At 34.0% G+C, this 22132-nt stretch overlaps 2 protein-coding genes across 7 annotated transcripts in view; one reads left to right on the top strand and one right to left on the bottom strand.

Moving 5' to 3' along the window:
* mtd (TLD domain-containing protein mustard) overlaps positions 1-15498 on the bottom strand; it is a 162732-nt gene extending 147234 nt beyond the window's left edge. For 4 of the 6 annotated variants that reach the window (XM_073079696.1, XM_073079707.1, XM_073079698.1 and 1 more), the window contains exon 1: positions 15027-15497. Coding sequence is in view for 2 of the 6 variants with exons in the window: in XM_073079698.1 (XP_072935799.1) it covers positions 15027-15028 (2 nt within the window). In the remaining 4 variants the exon portion in view is untranslated. Of the gene's footprint in view, positions 1-6682; positions 6833-15026 lie in introns of those variants that run through there. The other 2 variants (XM_073079693.1, XM_073079695.1) reach the window with 2 other exon arrangements.
* Positions 15499-18430: 2932 nt separating this feature from the next.
* LOC140747322 (ankyrin repeat domain-containing protein 13C) lies at positions 18431-21677 on the top strand. The gene has a single exon (XM_073079685.1). It carries the CDS (start codon positions 18754-18756, stop codon positions 20083-20085), a length of 1332 nt encoding a protein of 443 aa, XP_072935786.1. The 5' UTR covers positions 18431-18753; the 3' UTR covers positions 20086-21677.
* Positions 21678-22132: the final 455 nt, after the last annotated feature.

Raw genomic sequence — 22132 nt, 5'->3', positions numbered from 1 at the left:
CTTTCAAACGCACTCCTCATGACCTAGTTGTTATATTAATTTTTTCGGATTTGTTTCCGCGCTTTTGATAAAATAATTCAAGATCGTTCTTTGAAGTTATACTTGTTTTGGTACGTTCGGTAAAATGATGAGTGAATTTCAACATTGACATCTAAAATCGAGTTTTGCAGAAAATGCTAGCAACAAAGTACCTACTACCAATCATTTTATAATATTTTTTTGTTTTGTAATAGTTTCAATTTTTGTGGTTGTACACATTGATTGACACGTGCGTTTCAAAGTACACACTACAAGCTCATTTAAACTATTCATATGCAAGTGGTAACGTAGTTGTGCACAATAGGTTCAGAATAGCGTGGATATGAAGCTAATCAGCTTGAAATTCTAATTTTCCGTTGACTCCGGAGTCGCGTCTAATTCCACATAGATAGCTGAATTGTTGGCCGGCCGAGAGCAATTTATCAATTACGGTGATGGGCCAGACGGGCGGACAGATGGACAACGCAACGATGTTGTATTCACAAGAAGTCATAATATGGATCACTATCTGCAAATTGTTGATCTGTACAATTATCTTAATGAAATTGCAGTCGTCTTGTTGTGGACTATATTAAAGCATTGTACTTGCATTTTTAACAGACATTGAGACAATTGAGAATTTCTTCATACTACACATTGCCTTATTTCTATGTTTGATAGGAAAACATGGATGGGTTGATTATTTATAACGGGCGTAAATAAAGTATCTTTAATTGTAAACCATGATACAAAGGTGCTTCTGCCGCCGGAGATAGCACAACGAAGTTTCGAGTGCGAAATACCCCGAAGCAGGGCGACAGCAAGAGGCGAAAGCGGGTATCGATCGGCCCTAACCTCCACCGCGGCGCCCGCACCCCGCGCCCCCACCCCCGCGCCTTACGTAAGTCCAGCTGATCGCACCCACCCTGTAACCTTGGCAACGGGCTCTGTGCACGCGCTTCTCGATAGCTTTGAAAACAAATATGTTATATACAAACGATAGTAGTACAGTAGATAAGTATTACCTGGAAGTTTCTCCCTACCTACGTTTTGCGGAGAATACGAATTAATTCTTGGCTGTACTATCGGCGATATAGAGTTTACCTGAGAGAGTTTTCCCCTTTAATGAATTTGGGTTAAGAATGTTTGGAAACTGTAATAGCCCAAAGATATAAATTTCGATATTTAGCTCCAGAGGTCCAAGTTCGAATCCCCAGATAACGTCCTTGATTTGAACGCCGATAAGCAATTAGCTCCACAGTAGTAGTAGTAGTAATAATAGTAGTAGTTAAAAAGAAAATAGCAAGGAACTATGCCCGAAAGTTCTGAATCATGTTACAAAAGGTGCATAAAGTTTATCAGTACCAATCAACCCTTGGCATGAAGAACTATGGCCCGAATCCATATCATTCTGAGAAAAGGCAGCAGTAGCACAGTAAGGACTTGATGAGGTAAGAAAATTGAAGACAGACAGTTTGACAGCGTCATGGAAAAAATAGAATAGGTACCAAATTAGTGAATGTTTTAATATTTCAGAGAAAAGTAGTTGACAGAGTTGTTAACACTGATCGTTATCGTTCCACTATTGTTCCAACATTTTGATGCCGTATCATTATATTGAAAATACCTACCGTCAGCGTTATAGCAACTAAATACAAATATTGAAGCACCGGCTTTCAACAATCCATCGAATTTGATTTGGAATTTCAATATTACTCTGATTTCATATTATAAATTCTTTGATGAAAAGCAATAATTGAATTTCGTTCCGAGCGGACTTATATTTAGATAGCGAACCACTGGACGTCCATTGACATGTTAATTTCCTGGAAGTGGGGGACCCAACTCTCCCAAGTCCCAATTGTACTGATAAATAAACTACATATAGGTAGTTACTATCGAACGCAATTGAAGCACACGTACTCGCATGGCATAGTTTTAAGTATTTTAAAATAAATAAATCTTGTGAAAAATCTTGTAAAAAATAAAGCTTTATACAGTTAGTCAGCTTTAAGGGCGATCGGCACTTGAATGGGTGACCAACAACGACCAAATTTCATGCCCGTTTAAATGCTTCGAGGAGTACGCTAAGCCATCGATCCCAGTTACTATCATTAGATAGCAGCCAGAAACCTTTCTTAGTCGGTCTTATAATTAAAAAATGTCTGACACAAGTTGGACACTAGCCCGTACCTCCCTTGTTCAAAACCGCTTTATAACATTGAAGTGGGCCAATATCGCCCAGACCTCTTCCATAACAATAAAGATGACATGAAAATAGTTGTAATAGCTATATTCGATCGAATTCTATATCTTCCTTATCAACAAACCTCATACGAACACAAAATATTTTACCTTTACCTCAATTTTCACGTCCGATAACTGTTAAAAACATTTGACACGACAATAGATAACAATTGTACACATAGACCACGAGTTCCACGAATTTTCCAAAGGGGAAGGGAAGCCGACGAGACGGAAAGAGCGCGGGAAAATGTGAACAATGGTACAATCACGGCGTACTGCTGCTCACTTGTACCTAGGGTCAGGGGAAAGTAGGTCAGTATATAGATTTTTCCATACATACATGGCGTTTAACCCGTGTGTGCAAGAGTAGCCGAGCTATCGATCCTATTGTCTCTTCAACACCCAAATCATTACGTTCAAATGAGACACAGCAATTCCTAAAAAATCAAATGCCAAAAACATATGCTAAGTGCATAAGTTTTTTATTTAAACACATGTCGTATACTGCCCCCAGAATAAACTTTATGGTCCAATTTTGGAGATACGAAAAAGCTTAAGCTTTGAAAAATATGAAGAGCATAATACCGCTGTTCACGTAAAACGCTCTAAGGAAAGCGACATCCTATTAAAATTCATAAAGTAAGGAGGAAAAATCCTGTTTAAAATGGTTGCAGATTTTGATTTTTTATAAATGTGTGTTAAGATAATTTATTTTTGAAGAATCCCTGATCGCACCCTGCCACGTGTTACCACCGGCGCAATTTTCTTTTTGTTTGTGAAATAAATACCTAGACAGGCATAAATGCCTCCTTGTGGTTCATAACATTTTAGTCAGAAGTAATAATAAGTTTTTCTAACATACAAGTACCTTATCAATTTTAACCTTAAATATTTAAACGGACACTGTAAATGTAACATTATTGCGATTTCCTGAGAATTGTCACCAATTAATTCTGGCAGTCATCAAAATTGAAAGTAGCTAAGACGTCATATAAATTTTGAGACGGTAAACTAATATTAGTATTTTTTTTTAATAAACGGGTTCATCTTCATCTCCACCAATCCGCATTTAGCGACATTTGAATTTGTAACACGAGTACCCCATGATCATAAATTAGTCATAACTTAAATTACATAACAATCTCAACTTCAGTTATAGCTAATCAGCAATGTTACATAGTTTATTTATTTCAAACATATTGTTATCGCTTGCCGTGTGTTACACAATCCTGTTATTCGTAGAACCATCTAGAGTTTACGATGGAAAAATAATACTTTTTTCGCCTAAAATTCTGTAGAACGGCATAAACGAGTAGGTAGTATAAATCCCCGTTCGTAGAACCGAAAAAAGCAGGAGTTGGGGCTCGGAAAACACGAACAATGGAATTACGCTGCTCCCGTAAAGCGCTTCCCGGAAAGCTGACAACTCTACTCCAACTTAGTATATAATGCAGAGGAAATTTGTTTTTTTTTTAATTTTCATTTGGAATTTAGAATCTGTATGTCTACTCGGAAAATTGTCTTTCACTTTTTCCGGGTTTGGAGTCTATAAAACTCTACAATATAGAGTTTATTTTATACATACCCAGAATCTTTTTTATATATTTTATATTTGGAATGTATATTTTAATTTGATATTTGGAATGTATAGTATACACGGACTTTTTTGTTATATATTTTTTAAATAAATTTTACATATTTATACCTACTAGGAAATGATTTTACTTTATTTTGAATTTGAAATGTATATACGAGTATGTACCTACTACATACTCGCTCGGATTTTTTTCACATATTTGGTATTTGGTATCTCCATACAGTATCTCCAAAACCCAATTTTATTTGGAAGTATAAAGTTTATATGATTCCCTGATATAGTAGATATGAGGATAATTTTTGTACAGAGATTTTTCAATTTGAAAATGTTTGATAAAGAGCATGTAACATTTTAGAACCTGGCATTCATAATGGCGGACATTTTGAAACGGACTTCATTTCGAGGGCGGTTATTCTAAAAATGTTTCAATCGATAGACACATAATTCAATCAAAATCTAAACGATGTACATCCCCACAACTGGGCACGACGGTATATGCCAGTATCGAACGGGAACCAAGTGGGATGACCTTTCCTACTGACCCCTTTATTTAATTAACGTTCAAAGTTAATCCAATTAAATTAACTAATAACCCAATTAACACTAAGCCGAGCAGGAAACAAATCGTTTAAGCGTGCATTTACGCTGGTTAACTTCTTCTGTTTTATATTTTACTGTATAAACGAATAGTTATTGTTATTGCATACCTTGTTAAAGACCGCTCTATATGCGTTTACTGGATTTCAAAGAGACAATAAAAACGTATGATAAAATGAAAATCACTTTTCTTATTTCCCTATTATATAAACTATTTTTTTTAAGTTTTGACGTTTACACAATAATACAACGATTTCTGGAGATTTTCTACTACATAAAAAATATCTGGTTACCGAAAATAAAACGCCAAAAAGATAATGACAATTCCACGCGAACCAACGCGAGCAGAGCCGCGTGTAAAATAATCGAAAATAAAGCCACCACTGCCCATTGACTTTAGCGATAGTTGCGTAGGCTACAATTTTGTTGCTTCATCTACTGAGCAGTCGTCTAATTCGCTACCGTTCGGGCATCCGGACTTAGGCAATATACACGTTTGAAAACGTTCAATAATCGATTATGTGCACGTCTGATGCCTAAGCTACTAAATAGTCTTCAAGCAACTTATGCCAGTCGCGTTAACCACTACCTAATCGCAAAAGCTACCAGATGCTCAAACTCTAGTAGCTAAGAGACAGAAGGCTAGCCGTTTCTTAGCTTAAAGAAAATATAAAAAGTAAAAATATAAAGAGAAAAGATAGTAAGAGGTAACGATCGACGATTCTTTCAAATTAACTTAACACCTACAAGCCTTAGGCCACTGAAATATAGAGTTCCCGATCCTTCTAAAAGTGGGTCAATCGCATTCTACAGCTATATAACTCTTAACAAAGTTTTATCTAAAACTCGAAAGGAACAACGATTAGTTGGTCTTTTAGAACATTTCCTTTAGAGATACGAGATCACGTTAAAGAGTTTTAAGTGCCTACCTATGTTTGATATACTCGTGGAAAAACGAAGACATCCAATTATACATGATTATGTTTAAAGTATATAACATTGGTAAGTTTTTTTATATTTTCTGGTTCACTAGGCGTACATTTATAATGATGCCCATTAATTTTATATTCAAACGGAATATTTTCTAACAGTTACTTGTATTTGGATCTTAACCGAGAAAAAGTAAGTCAATAAAATATTACCAAAAGTACATTATGTTTTATTTTCTCTGACTAAAATTAACATAGATGGTCCATCTACCATACAGAACGTACATAATATATTACGTTACTCTAAAACTTAACAGAGGAATTAGTACGAGCAAATGTGCTTCTGTTCAAAGTTTGATTTTAAGCCTCTCACTAACTACTTATTCTGCAAGAGATTGATTTAGCTAAAATTATAAATTTCAAGACAAATTTTAGTTCACCTTTGATAATCAAGTCCAGTTTAAAACAGACAAAATACCGTAACATTTTGTTCTGTTTAAGGATTATTGTTTAAGGATTTCACACCTCCAGTGAATGGTAATATTAACATTATCGTATTCAATTTAAAGGGTTTATTTTTCACTGGCAGGTGAAACTGGATCCTTTGTAATATACGTGACGATTTGGAGACCGACAACCCACGTGTCTATCGACACGTAGCCCATGCGTGGGACAAACACGTTCACATGTAATTACGACACAATTACGAGACAATTATATTTATAACTAGAATATTTAAATGGACACCAATTATTATTTGAACTGATTTTCTCACTATTTTCAAACTATAGTTTAACTTATTCGACAACGGAAAAATCACCTTTGTAAAAGATTTAGGGGAAAGTAGTTTGAATTTCAATAAATTATTTATTTTATATTAATTTGATGAATTCAAAACTCGTTAACTGTAAATTATTCAATTTATACGGCTAGCAAAAAAGTAACACTTCTAATACAATTTTACAAAAATTTAACGGTAAAAAAGCTATTAATAAATCTATCAGATATTTTTATAAACAATCATATAACAACACCTATGTTCACATTCCACTAATCGAACTTGGCGTACGAATACAAAAATGCTATACTATGAAACTGGCATTCGAACGATTTGTTACAATGATATCTGTGACGAAACACCTCGATGAGTCTACTATCACTCCGTGATAATGGGAACTAATACATATGTTTACATGATGAAATAAACAGATGTCGGTGTGGACGCATTCGCATGTCGGATGAAGATGATGTGCAGATAAGCATCTAGTGTGGTTCATGCATCGATGCAACGAACCGAAAAACGTATTTCGCATGAAGCAGCGGTGACGGGAGATGGTACGGCATAGCGCGCACACGTCCTCTGCGAGGGCTGGAAACGTGCAACTGTTCTAGAGACGGCGGCGGGGCGCGGAGGCGAGCGCTCGCGGGTCGCGGTGGGCGGCGCACGGCGATGGCGCCCGCCGAGGGACCTCACCCTTTGTCACCTCCTCATAATCACACAACGGTTTATCGACACCTATCCCGTTCGAACATGCAAAAATACAACCACATCGTATTGATTCACCGCCACCTCACTTAAATCACTCACACCGAAATCCCTGATGAAACATTAAAAATAAATTGTTTAAACACTGCCGAAAATTCGTACCGATCAATCGGCTCCCATCACAAAATGTACAATCGCCTATATTGTGAAGTAGTTTAGTTGTGTCGCACATCGATACACTGGAGAATGCTTGAAATAAAGTGAATGCAGGGAACTCAGGAACTAGGCATGCGCGTAGGTGCGGCTCTCGTTGCAAATATCGCATTTAAACCGCACTAATATGAACCAAAACAAAATAATTTAAACATAAAACGTCTTATTTGATAATATCAGCACAAATGAACATAATCAAACTTAGTACGGTAAAATATTTTAGAACATTGTGTTGTGTCAATATTCATCAGGCAGCTCATGAATATAAATGCGTTATACGTAACATCAGCGGATTTTATCGGCCTTTTCAAACAGCAAGCCACATAACCGTCCATAATCCGTGTCAGATTGTTAAACAAAGCAAATATATATAAACGTCTGATTAAGTTGAAAAATACTTAAAAATGTGTACTGTGGAATTCCAAAACTCACGTGGATACAAAAGGCTGCTTGACACCACACCCTGTCTTGACCGACCTACATAGCAGCCGGCCAAGGACCAATACGATTTTAACGGTTTTTATGAATGGCCAAAGAGTCACCAATGTTTTCAGGCCTTTAGAACCTTAGGAGTGCGCCTAATGCATCTAAAGCTCCATTTATGTTAAATGGAGCTTTCAGTGACATACGCAAATGATAAATATATATCATTTCTATCAAATTGGGTCAGAACAAATTGAACTTTAGTTAGGTTATACTGAATTGTTTAGGATAGTTTCTTATTTCTCAGTATTCCCACACGTCCGATACAAACAAAGAGTAACTATAACAAAGTTCCTCTCAAGTGTATCGAACAGATACCAAGTTCAAAAGGTAAATGCATTGACTTGAGAACAAAGTGAAACATTAAAACTAAAGAAGTAACCTTTGACAGAACAATTATTGGTTAGAATAAAAACGTTAGAAGTTCTGGATCCGATCAACCTTTAATAAAAATAATATTGGATATAAAAACATTTTTTATACTACCGCTAGTCATAACCTACTACTTTCTTTAATAAAAAATGTGATCCAATTTTACAATGGCGGATTTTGTTTCTTACTTGCTCTCATTAGAAAACGAGCGAGAGAGGAATAGAAATTATTTCGTTTTCTATTATTTATTACAATCCTCACTGACACACGATTACATAAAGAAAGCTAGTAGAACCAGTATGGTTCGACCGGAGAATGACTCCTGCCACACGCATTACTAATGGGAAACAGTACAGAGTGTCGGCTGTCGACCATCATAGACCCCAGGTGTGGCACCTGTAATCGACTTTAGGTAGCGCTTATTTCATATGCAGTTGGTCATAGATGTCCATGGGCGACAATGACCATTTACCATCAGGGTACTGTAAGAAAATAGTTACGTGGCACAAATTTCATATATCTTAGGACAAAAAAATAAGAGTCAAATTGAAATATTTCCTCCTTCAATTAAAAACTTATTCAGATCTACCATATATATATATGTGTGTGTGTGTGTGTGTAATAGAGTAATGTGAGAGAAAATACATACATCAGGTATATTTAAATAGGTATATTTAAATCATACAGTTTGAAAGCCCTATGTCAAAATATTCAGCTCCGAGTTTGATTTCGCCGTCGCCCCGCTAGATTGAATGCTACTTGTACAATAGACGACGAGCTCCTCTGTTGCAGCTAAATGACAATCCGCGTACGGCTATAAAAGAGCCTCAGAATATATAAAAAACAAACATAATTGTATTTATACCTATATAATTATTTAACGCCATTTGGGCGAAGACGATACATATGGAGACTTCAGAAAACTGTCAATTTAAGTAATCAATTTCAAGCATACTTGGATGTTTAAGAGGATATGTTGGTGGTGCTAGTTAAAAATTTTCTAAAGTATTTTAGAAGATAGAAGAAGGTTGTAGAACCCTCTAGGGATCGTCTCCACCGCCACTCTTATTTCTGTCTAATAACAGCAGTGTTGAACGCTGCTGTGTCCTGGATTAAAGGGTAAATATGAAAGACATACAATTCCGAGGCGTTCTAGCTTAGTTCTCTGGGGTAGCAAGGCACATGTTGCCAACCTGGTGGCCACTAATCCTGCTTATCCTTCACTAATCCGCATCCAGCATCGTAGTAAACCATCCTCCCGGCACCTCAACTGTGCCAAGTCATGCTTGGCATTAAGGCATGCGAATGGTTACCACCAACATATTTTTACAAAGAAATGTGTAGGCGCCTTCTACATTTTTCACTATTTTCAAAAAACATAATTTTTATGTAGGTACAATTCACTATTTTCAAAAAACAATTTTTATGTAGGTACAATGATCCATTGAAAATCTTCTGACAATGAAGAATGAACAGAGCCGCGCAAATCTTACATATATTATGATTCATTTAATATATAATTGAAAAAATAAATGATTAAATAGTTGAATAAAAATATTTTGAGATACAGTTCGTTAGCTTCTGTCGACTGCGTTAATGGACACTCGACTAAAAGTTAACTTTATAGTAAAGTTATCCGTGACAATCCATTTTATATGTGTGTATTAGTTTATATACTCTATACCTAACCAGTTTATCATCATTATCATAATCATTATTACTGTCTTACAGCTGGGCACGAGTCACCCTTCAGAATGAGATGGATAAGGTCAATCTACCCTGCTGATTTAATGCGGAACGAAATACTTTAAGTTTCAGATGTTTTTTAAAGATATTTTAGGTAATGTGCAAATTTTGGCACAAAGTTCATCTTAACCGTATAAGCAAGTAATCAGTCATTACTAATACGCACATAACTTCGAAAAATCAGAAGGGCGTGGCTGAAATACGAACCTCGGGCCTCGATTGAGAGGCCAAGGTTTAACCACCAGGCTAACACAGCAATGTAATCAGACTATAGTAAATAGTAATCCTACAGTACTTCGTAAATAGATACTATCGGACAAAAGTGATTAACGTAGTCAAATCACGAAGAGTCTGGACTCTTCGTCGTGAAGTCTTGGAGTCGTGACCACCTTGGTACCACCAACACTTATGTCTGTCTGTCACTGTCTTACAACAATTTTAAACGTTGTTATGATAGAAAAGTGAATGATGATAATAGAAACTTACTATAGTTGGTATGGCTAGGATACTTACATAACACGATCGATTTTAATCCTCAGGAATAACAACACATCTATGGCTAACCGCAAGTTAAGAGTCCTATCCCATTTCAGTTTCGTCATATATGTGTATAAAATACTATGATAAAATATGAGTAAAAAGACAATCAGGTGAACTTAATTCGTTTGCTAGTTCAGATTAATATAAGTCTTGAAATCTAGGATAAAATATTATAATCACATGCAAAAAGACGCAAGACTTCGTAACTGCAACTAACTTCCGTATATAATTATATAATTATATAATTATAACCACACGTTGTCATTATATTCTAAAACAGGTTTCTGTATAGGTATTATTTGGGCGTCATCATACGAGTTTATACAATTAGGCTAGCATAAAACAGTTAAAAACCTTATTGTCTTGTTTTTTAACCGATATATTTTTTTAGTTTTTTTTTAGCTTTAGCTTTAACGAGGAATGGTGATAATTACAAACAAAAAATTAAAAAGAATAATTATTAAGTACAGTCGAAATTGGACCTTCATCTTACTTCTGTCTGTCAACTATTTTGTTTTGTTATAAATTAAAAAAAATCCTTAAATAACTTATCTATGATGATAATGTTCAGATTTTGACTATCAGACGAAATATAGTATCTAAAAATGTAGTAGAGCAGAATAATAACGGTTAGTATCAAAGGAACGTCCTTTTCACAAACGATCGGCATAGCGACCTACATTCGTCGCTGCAAAAATTATGATGCAGTAGACACGAATGATCAATATTTCACAACATTAACCATGAACTAAACATCCTCAGCTTTCAAAGCTAACAAATCTTACGTGAATAAATATGTACACTAGACACTATTCAAAAAGCCTTTATCTATTTGAAATTGATAACATATGTATTCATAACATTCCTGACAATGGAATTTTATCCAGAAATAATTTATCTCCATTTCCTTTAAACACGGATGTATACTTTATAGAATAAATAAAAATCTTATAATTAAGTCACCCAAATGAAAATATCTACATAGAAACTAATGGTTTTGGGACTTAAAAAGGGTAAAATATCACTGTTAACGCTTACATTCATATGAATGAATAGAACATTAGATTTACGTCGTTGTGGAACGCCAATATTAAAAATTTAGCGAATCGATACGCAGTCGAGGTATGACCACGGAACTGTGTATAATTAACGCTAAACATAACATAACAATAATTTAAGACACAACATCTATAGAGTTTATAAAAGTATAATACGCGCAGGTTAAACAGACGGTCATGCTTGTAGCATAGAATTTTTCATAGAGGTTCTGTATATGACGTAAAAGAGCTCTAAGAAATTAATTTTAAAAATTCATCGCCTAGGGCCAATGGAGGATAAAAGCTTGCACTATTATAACATTTTAATAACTCGGCAATGCTTAATCAAATACATTTTTTCCATTCTTCATACAGCAATAGCTTTTGTAAAATTCCCGACATATTCATGTGCGGAAATTTTACATCAATGCACAAAATATAATGATAATTCGGACCTATATTATGCAACTTCCATTTAGAATTTTATTCAATGAAATATATAAGAGAACCAGACGATAGAGCAGTCCAAAATTAGATTGTAGAACTTGGGGATCAGTAGGAAATGTTCTGAAACTCAATAAGCACCTAAGCACCTCACCGTAAAGGTCAAAAGTCACACATTTGAAGAACATCATCAAGATGGGGCTCCGTTTGGAGTGCTGTGTCGCGGAATAACAGTGCTTGTACAAATGCAATATGCTACATTCTTGTCACGTTTAAAATTTGCCGTTTTTTTTTGTATCGACATACGCGTCATGTATGATAGCTCGATCGCATGCTTTGCCAGATCAATTTATAATGGATTCGACATTTTTGCATGAATATATAGTTTTTCTGCGACAACAGGAGTATTTTATTCAATTATGATTTATGAATAGACAGAAGTATTTATAAAGTTCGAAGAATAAAATGCGGACAACGCATAAATGAGTAATTCAGAAATCTAAAGGTTTAATTTATAAGTTAGGTTTAAAGTAATAATCTCTACTCTAATGCAAGTGCATTATATGTAAGTACATATAATGGCAAGACATTTGGTACCTTGAGATACTCCTATAGAGAGTTAGCGTCTGTAAAATCAATTCTATTTGAAAACATTGTGAAATACTTTTGAAAAATGTGCAGAAGAGACCCAGGACAGTCAAAACTACTAAATTACTAAGGTAATTAAGAAGGTTATCATTAATAACTAAATTTCTTGTGCTTCAATGGTTCACAGAATAGTTTAGGTTCCAGTTGTTGTCGGACAACAGCTGTTAAAACTTGTCCGCGGCCTCATATGCAGTTTGAGTATATTTGATTATGTCGCTGCTTCAATTCAAAACTATCATAAATCAAAATAACACTTTTTTACAGGAGAGCTAATAAAAAAAAAAAAACTTTTTGCTGCTAATACTCTCTTATATCATTATATCAAATTATACATAGTATACTTCGTTAGGAGCGTATTTTCAAGCCACTTCAAATGTTTTACATAGTATTATATTAAACTAAATACTAGAGAAGTTAAGCAGCTAAGATACTTTTGAATATAAAAATATATTTTAAATATATAAAATATGGAATAAAACAACCATAAATCCAAAAATAATAGTTTCAATCATGTTTTACTATAAAACTTTTAGGGAGCATAATAAAAATTGCCGTGCAAGTTAATAAAGTAATAGAAATGCTATCTAAAACTTAAAACAAAACAATGTTTTCCTCGAAATAACAAATAAAAATATTTGAAACTGTTGTTAAATAATCACTTATTATTTAAGTGCTATTTAAATAATGAATACAAAAAAAAAAATATTGACCAAGCTATATTAATGTATAACACAGATTAGTTTTCGAAATGTGTCACTTTTGTACAAAAGAAATGTGCTTTCAGCTAGTTTGTCGATGCGCAGCTAACAATATGTGTGGGTTTCGTATCTCAGAATGCAAAATCAATGGGAGTCATTTTCAAATATAAAAATATAAAGGCTTACGATTTCATGTATGCAATAAAAACATTTTTTATATGTTTTTATTTGAGGTACTTTTGAATTGAAACAGAGATGTGATGACCACTAACTCAAACCTTTCTCCACTTGGTGGAGTAAGCTTCAGATCGTCCTGATTGTGAAGAGAGACTTATGCCCAGAAGCAGACATTAAAGGGATGATAGCCAACATTACCCTTTATTGAGATTTTTCTTTATAAAATATTTGTGAGTACTTGAACTGTATAATGCTATTGTATTGTTTTATATGTTAGTTTCTTAATGATAATAAAATTAACATTACCAACAAGTAAGAAAAGATTGGAAACATTTATACAAATATTTTGATTCATATGAAAAAGATAAAATTCTTTATCTGACATTGTATGTACAGAATGTTTTTATGCTTCTAATAAAAACAAAACTGTTATCTCAACAGCATACATTACGTTGATACCAATACACCAATAAATTGGTTTGTTATTATATTATATGAAATAATCATATTGGGTTGCCTGTTTTTTATGTAGGGGTCAGAGAAATATTAAAAAAGGACTAATGGGGGTTGCAAGGGGCCTTGATTCTTTGATTTGCTTATTTTTGATGATATAGGGGTCAGAGGAGTTGTGGTTGTTACACTGCCATTTTATTTGCTATTATTCTCTATTAGTAAACAGTATAATTTTAATAAAAACAACACAATACATACAAACAAATCAATGCAAGAATGGAAGAAAGAATTTATTGCACAATATTTTATCTGAAGAAAAATTATATAAATATTTTAACAATAATATTTAGAAACTTGCCTGTAGAAATTCAATAACCATAATAATTTTATCATCCAATGACAATGATAAATAAATAAATTCATAACTGATATTTTAAATCCCACTTTCCTATTGACACTTACTGATACAAAGATACTGAGATTCTAGCATATCCTATATGCACCAGTTTGTACCAGTTTTTCTTATATACCTGCTTGAATGCTATTTTTAATTTGGTGCACTGGGTGCTTGCTGGTAAACAGAGCTTTTGTACAAGATTAACACAGTAAAGGACAAAGAGTATTAACATGATTTTTTTTACAAATTAATCTCAATCAAAACCTTTGCCCAAAACAGTCACAATCACTCTATAGTCAAGATATTAATATCTGTTGAGATTTATTATAAATTTGACTTGATAGGTTCATCACTTGCAAACATAATTGATACCATAGAAGTGCCACTGGTGGACATATGCCTGACACTACAAGTATAGAAGTCTTGAAAAATACACTATCTAGTTGTCTTAGTGGTTATTTATAAATAACAGAATATTATAATAATAAATAAGCCTAAGATACATTGACATTTACACAAATAAGACATGGAGAAAAAAATGCGATAACCTTTTAATTACACAAATAGTGGTTCAAATACGCTACAATTATTTTTATAGCAGTTACAAAGTAGGAACAATAAATTTAACTTGCCCATTGTTTTTCTGATTGCTTTCTTATCTTTACTTGGTACGCTCTGACTTTATGTATTGTACATATTTATGATTTAAATTCATGCAATAATATAGAAACAGCCACTGCTTCAATGTTTTTGTAGGTTTTTTTTTTTTAACTTAACTACCTACCTGATAATTGATATTAATGAAGTAACATTGCCAACATAAACTACGATCTTTCATCAACAACGAAGCGGATTCTTATAAGGAAAATGTCAAGATAATTAGATCTAAAATGCAGTTTTATCATGCAATATTTTTCTTATTTAACTTTAAAACTATTACTTACATCTTTTAGGTTCTTGTGAAAGGTGTAGTGATTCGTCCCTGATAGTCACAAAAAACTTTACTTTAGTCTCAAAGTCTAAAACACCGAAAACATTTCGCACTGTATTAAAGAAATAACGAAGAAAACTAAAATGAAAACTTCAAGACTAAGTCGTAATAAAAATAATTACACGGCGTAAAAATAAAAACAATTACATTTTCTACATTTACCGAAAAACCAATATAATATAATCAATATGAAATTAAACCAATCACACAGATCCGGCTATGTTCTTTTTTTTTAAATAAAAAGAAAGGGAGAAAGAAAACTAAAGAATTCAAACGTCGTTTTGATGTTTCAGAGTTCCGTAAATACCGCTTGATCAAAGTTCTGCGCGAAATACACTTTTTAAAGGCAAAATCTATCGCAAATTCAATAAAACGTTTGTCTCGCTTCACGCATCTGTCATGTCATTTTTCTCACACACATGAGATACAATACAAAACTCAAAACAACGTTATCAGTGCCATCTAGTATCAAGACCGCGATGTATTATACGTTCAGAAATATAAAGCATCATGAAAAATCTATTACCTAGAATAAAATAAAGTATAATTTTATTAATACCATAAATCGTTACTATAAAGTATGAACTTACTCATAAGAACAATTTTGAGAACAATTATAACAATGAATGAAAAATATTCTTTATTTCGTATACAGTACGTACGTATAAAGATACGCTACTATACTTTTCGGCTAAGGTCCTACAAGTTGCCGCAGCCAAAATAATGTTTCATGAGTTCGCGGATGCTTTAAAGAGTATAGTAATATATGCTTTAACCAAAGATTATGGTTTTAACTATTTACAATGATCATTTTAAATTTCTATAAATCATACTTCATAGAAAAAATCAGCCAATATAAAAAAAATATCTACTAACTAAATTGTATCTACTGATAAATATATTAAGACATTTACAAATAAAATAAATTTTTGTAATATAAAGGTCACAACATAATCATATCAACATAAGAAACTATTAGGCATTCCCACGTTTAAGGGGAAAGTAGAAGATTAATACTCAATGGCCACATTGCACTTTCGGAAAGTCCCGGTTTGTTACGGTGATCGACTTGTACCATCTTTTACCTACATAATAATAAAATCCATTTCTTTCCGTCGTCCTATTGCTTTATAAAGTCCTATCATCACTATTCAGATGTGAATAATTTATTTGAATACTTTTAAATACTTTGTACGTGCTTTTGAAATGTCTTACTTAGATAAGAAAGAATTAAAAACAAATTTAAGACATGGTATTTCATATTCATTTATGATGAAATTTGGGTTACTATAAATACAAGGTTACTCTAATATTGAACCACAAGTCAGTGAAATGGGGTCGAAGAGTATAGGTATTTTTGTAATTATTGCTATATGTGTACGTGTTTTGTAAACAAATTAAACTATTTTGATGATAATATTTAATGTGTATTTCTTAAAGTTCGTTGATTCCAGACGTACTCGGTGACTTGTCAATATGGCCGCTATCTGCCACCTTCGACCCCTCCAGCAGGATACGGCACGTCTCCACCACCAAACATCATAAGAAGTGAAAACGACCATCGGGATCTCCTATACCCTCTCCTCTTGATGTTGCTCTTGGGAGGTGACGCTTTCTAAAATGAAAAAGTGGTACGTGCGTATTTATTTATATAAACCACATTGACGATGGACGGGTGCATAATAATTCAATCAAAATATTATAATATTGTATGTAATGTGTACTATATTGGTATCTATAAAATCCTAATCATATATTAAGTATAAGTAAATTGAATAACCCTTTCTTGGCAGTCGAGTAAAAAATGTAAAGACATCGTGCTCCTGTTTTCATTTATTACACCATAATATATTTTTTTCTGTTATTTACACAGAAAAAATGCACCAAGAATTATTCTTCATCTGATGCCACACTATTTTATGTATCCACATTTCTAAAATGTTAATAAGTAAAGTTAAAATATTTGAGCTTTTTGCCTTTTGTTTAATAAGCTTATCATCCAAATGTTATGTAATATTTTGCAACACATCCTTGTCCACTCTTCATTCTTCGTTTGGTGATGGTGGGTGAATCTCAATAACAATATTTACTTTTAATTCCTTTCATATTCCCGAAAATTTGATCACCTCTGTACGGTTACACCTCAATTTCAAGATTTTCCTTCCAAACATCCTATAGCCATTTAAGTCCACCATCAAGCCACATCCAACCATTCTACTTTTCAAATATCCTCTGAACTCATCATGCTCATGATCTTGATTTTCAAATTTTGCCTCGCCTTGCCTGGACTATTTGCTTTGCCTTGCCAAGACGGCCAAGTTTTCAGGTTTTGTCGACCCTTTTTTTCCTCCCTAAATGCCCAATCCTCATTGTTGCCTATTTGCCACTTGTTAAGATTACGGTTCGACACAACATATGTATAAGTTGCATCGAATATTGTATATTTTATTATGATTGATAACATGAACATTCGTATAGAAAAAAATTTACTGCGGAGTTACATATTTATGTCTCAGTCTGAAAGGTGATATAACCATGGTGTGGTTAGGCCAGGGAAAAACAGTGCCACGCGGATTTGTAGCGTGAAGCATACACACATTTTCACGTAAACGCAAAGTTTACTATTTTTATAAATATTACAGAACTAGCAAAAGTGTAGTCCACCTGATGGTAAATACTTCTACCGCCCACGAAAATTTGCAATGAAACTCAGATAAGACTAGATTCCTACCTGAGGAGGCCAAATATGCGTTGCTATCCGTGAGGACTAAGTTGGCACGGCGCGGATATTAAGGTATTTCTCCCTTACCACGCCCTTCAGGTGTAATCAACCCCAGATAGGATTACATATTCCTACCTGAGTTCGTCCACAGATGCGCCGCTACACCTGAGGACTAAGTTGGAACGCCTCGAAAAAGTCTGTCTCCCTTACCACACCCTTCATAACGGAACACAGCAGCGCCTAACACTGCTGTTATGAGGCAGAAATAGGTGTGGTGGTCGGAGGTCGCCAGTCCAGGGAGTTCTCACGGGAGCAGGCTCCCCCCAGGTGGTCGATCGTGTAGGGGCGCGAACCCCTTTAAATGGGAGTATGGTCCGGCCTCCGCCCGCTCATACAGTGAGCGTGCGAGGCGGACCACAAACTCCTCTACCGTCTAACGGACTAGCAGTTTTACGCGAACTATACCAGTAATTAATTTACCTGCTTAGATAATTAAACTTATCTGAGTGAACTGATCATAAACTGAGAGCATTTATTTTTACTGACAGTGTGGCTAGCTGTAATAATATAATGATAATGATAAATAAATATTACTTCAGGCAACTTATAATTTCTATAAATGTCATGTCGTCAATACGTCATTGTCAATTCAATCAATTTATCGCAACCAGCAACCAGTTTCGATGTAAAATAATTATCAAGTGAAACAAGTCGAGATACATTGCAAAAATGAAATTTATGAAGATTCAATGATATTTAATTTCTTTTTAATAAATGAGATTAAATAGCAGAACGTAAACAATTATGTTTGTCACAAACCTGACATGGGATAAGTTGAAACAATGTGCAACTGATTTCGTTATAAATCTAATCTTATCTCTATGATTAGATTTTTGTTTTGTGTTTAACTGTAATTAATGATTAAAAGTGATGAGTTAGAAAATTTGTCCCATGCGAAATGTCTCAAGCGACCTGCAGCGAAGATGACGAGTCGTTTCCACTACACGAATGTGTGTTCGTCGGGGACGTACGTAAACTGTCCTCTTTATTAAGATTCAACGATGTTACCCGCAAAGACAAACATGGCAATTCGGCGCTGCACCTGGCCGTAATGTTGGGGCGCAAGGAGTGCGTACAGTTGCTACTCGCGCACGGTGCCCCAGTTAAGGTAAAGAACTTAGCGGGTTGGTCTCCTCTCGCCGAAGCCATCAGCTATGGCGACCGGCAAACTATTTCGACTCTCGTCCGCAAGCTCAAGCAGCAGGCGCGCGAGCAGATGGAGCGCCGAAGACCAGACCTGATCAGAGCCTTAGCTCAGATACAAGATTTTTACATGGAATTAAAGTGGGACTTTCATTCCTGGGTTCCACTAGTGTCTAGAATGTTACCATCTGATGTTTGCAAAATTTACAAGGCCGGATCGAGCATTAGATTGGACACAACACTGGTAGATTTTTCAGATATGAAATGGGAGAGAGGAGACATATCTTTTATATTCCAAGGAGAAAAACAGCCCAGTGAATCCTTGACTGTACTAGACAATAGAGCTAAAGTGTACCAGAGAGTAAGATATGAGGAAACTGAAAATGAAATAGAAGATGAAGTTGATATTTTAATGTCTAGTGATATTATGGCAGCACAGATGTCCACAAAGGGTATTTTGTTCTCACGGGCTCAGTCGGGTTGGATTTTCCGTGAGGATCGCAAGGAGACTGTTGCAGGTTTATATAAAAGTGATATTTACACAATTACAGGACTTGTTTTAGAGTCCAGAAAGAGACGTGAGCATTTATCTACAGATGATTTACAGAAAAACAAAGCTATTATAGAGAGTCTAACTAAAGGGAATACGCAAAATTTAGATACAAATGGTGAGCCAACTCGTCGAGCCTCTCTCAATCCACCCCCTGAATCCAAGGTAGATTGGAACTCTTACATATCGTCTTCTCCCGGTCAGTACCCGAGCTTAGGTAGGGAGTTGGTTTACAAGGAATCCTCCAGAAACTTCAAAGCCACCATTGCTATGAGTGATGACTTTCCTCTCAGCGTTGACATGTTACTGAATGTGCTGGAAGTTATTGCCCCTTTCAAGCACTTTGCTAAATTACGTCAATTTGTTGCTATGAAGCTGCCCAAAGGATTTCCTGTGAAAATTGATATACCAATCCTTCCAACGGTAACAGCTAAGATAACTTTCCAAAAATTTGACTTCCGTGATGATATACCACCCCAAATGTTTATAATACCTGCGGAATATAATGAAGATCCGTTACGTTTTCCTGATTTATGACGCTTTGATATTCTAACACTGTTTGAAATAAGTGAAAGACCAATTTGGTGTCGTGAAGGGAAGTGTGGTCGTGGAAAATATGTGGTTAGAGGTAAACCGTGCAGGCCGGCACATGGCCTACTGTCTATTGAAATCCCAATGCTGTTCGGCTTGGGTAGCTCTTATTCCAGCCATTATGTCTTATTTGTTGAGTAGGTAATTTCCAATTGTAGGATTGTAAAATTGATGGTGAACAGTCAAGTGTTGTAGTTTCTGTAAAACAGTGTTAGAATAAACTCTTTTGTTTTAAAACTTATGGAATGTTTGTCAGGCATGCTAATTCAATTAAAAAATATAAATAGGCTAAGACAAAACAGTTAAGAACAGTTTTCTTTTGTTTCTCAATTAATTTTTTTTGTTTCCATTTTAGTACCTATTGACGAGCTTTAGTGACAATCAGTATTTTTTTTTAAGGAAAGTAAAAAATTTCTGATTCAACTAATTTTGACTATCACCAAACTTCAATATTAACTTATTTCTCCTTAGTGTATCAATCGAAATTTCTTTTTTTTTTGTTTGCTAGGTATTGACAATATTTAGTTTTATCAATGAAAAAATCTTATTATTTTCTTTTATGACTATGTTCTAATTTCGACCACCAGGCGAAAACTAGTTAAAATAATTATGACATGTTATATTGAATTTATTATTGAATGCAAAATGATACTGTTGAACAGATAATGAATTTTATAGTTTAAATTAATTACAAGAAAGCAGTGTGATTTAGATAATAATAATATATTAACTAATTGCTCATTCATGGATTATGTCCAGGGTGGGATTTTATTGTAATTTGTGTACGAGTTTAATGTTTTATTTATTTTAATTTCTATAAGTTCCTTGTAATATGTATATGTCAGTTTGTGTTTTATATTTTATGATCTTGTGCTATTATAAAAACAGAAATGTTTGTAATTATTTTATCAACTACATTGCAAGGCCTGAATCCTACAAATGTCATTTGGCCTATTACATTAATTAAGGAAGTAAAATCCAGAATATAGTTCCTGTTAACTCTGTAGTTAATACTTCCACCTATCGAGAGTAATATTAAAGTTTGTTATGTGTATACCATGACAGTGTTAATAGACATGAGTTCTAGAAGTTTTCATGAATGCACATAGATCATCTTTAGAGGATATGAAGCTTAATCATTCACAGTGACCTTGTGCCTTCTGAATTTCTCATTAGTAGTGTGGTGTTAGAAGGAATGTTTCTATTTGTGAAATTGTCTTACAAGCACGTTAGAGATTGTATCCACGAATGCTTAACAATGCAAAGTCTAGCACATAATATAGAGTAGTTTGGCTCGTGTAGAAAGTACCTGTGCAAGTAACGATTTAGGATTGTTGTTGTATTAATACTAAAATCTTAAAATACTATCAGACAATAATGTTTAAATCCCACCTAAAGCGTTTTTTTACGAATGTATAATTTTACTTGCCAATATAATGTTTTCACATGTCAATATTTGAAAAGACATAGGTATATAATGTAAATTTCAGTGGTAATGAAAAATTTTTGAAATGTTGTAATAAATAATTTAAACTTAAGTCACGATTGTTTTATTTCGAAACCGTTGTTAATATAACCGTTGTGAATGTAAACTACAATATAAATGTTACTAATAATTGTTTACGAAATGTTAAAGTGTACAACAATATTTCTTGGTTTTGCAATGTATGATATGTACGTGATTAATATTTTACAAAATATTATTCAATTCTACCGCGACTTACAGTTTGCTTATTTTGTTTTATGTTAAAATAGTCCATATAGTTAAAAGTACATGTTAAAACAGCTCCATAGCTGTTACTTCAATTGATTTCATAGTTGGAAACAAATTTAGAAAATAATAAATATATCACTTTGTTTATGCAATAAAATACATGCAGCTGTATATGAACAGGTGTCTGTGTAAATTTGTGAAAAGATGTTATTGTAAGTTTATATATTATTATTCTGTTCTGTTCTGGACTGTTCCTAGTAAAAAAATAATATTTATCGT

The sequence above is a fragment of the Epargyreus clarus genome, unplaced genomic scaffold (assembly GCF_041222505.1).
Source record: "Epargyreus clarus isolate Ecla_fem2 unplaced genomic scaffold, WU_Ecla_fem_2.2 ptg000014l, whole genome shotgun sequence".
In the NCBI taxonomy this organism is placed as follows: domain Eukaryota; kingdom Metazoa; phylum Arthropoda; class Insecta; order Lepidoptera; family Hesperiidae; genus Epargyreus; species Epargyreus clarus.
The sequence above is the reverse complement of the archived record's forward strand: the minus strand, read 5'-3'. Positions and strand labels throughout refer to the sequence as shown.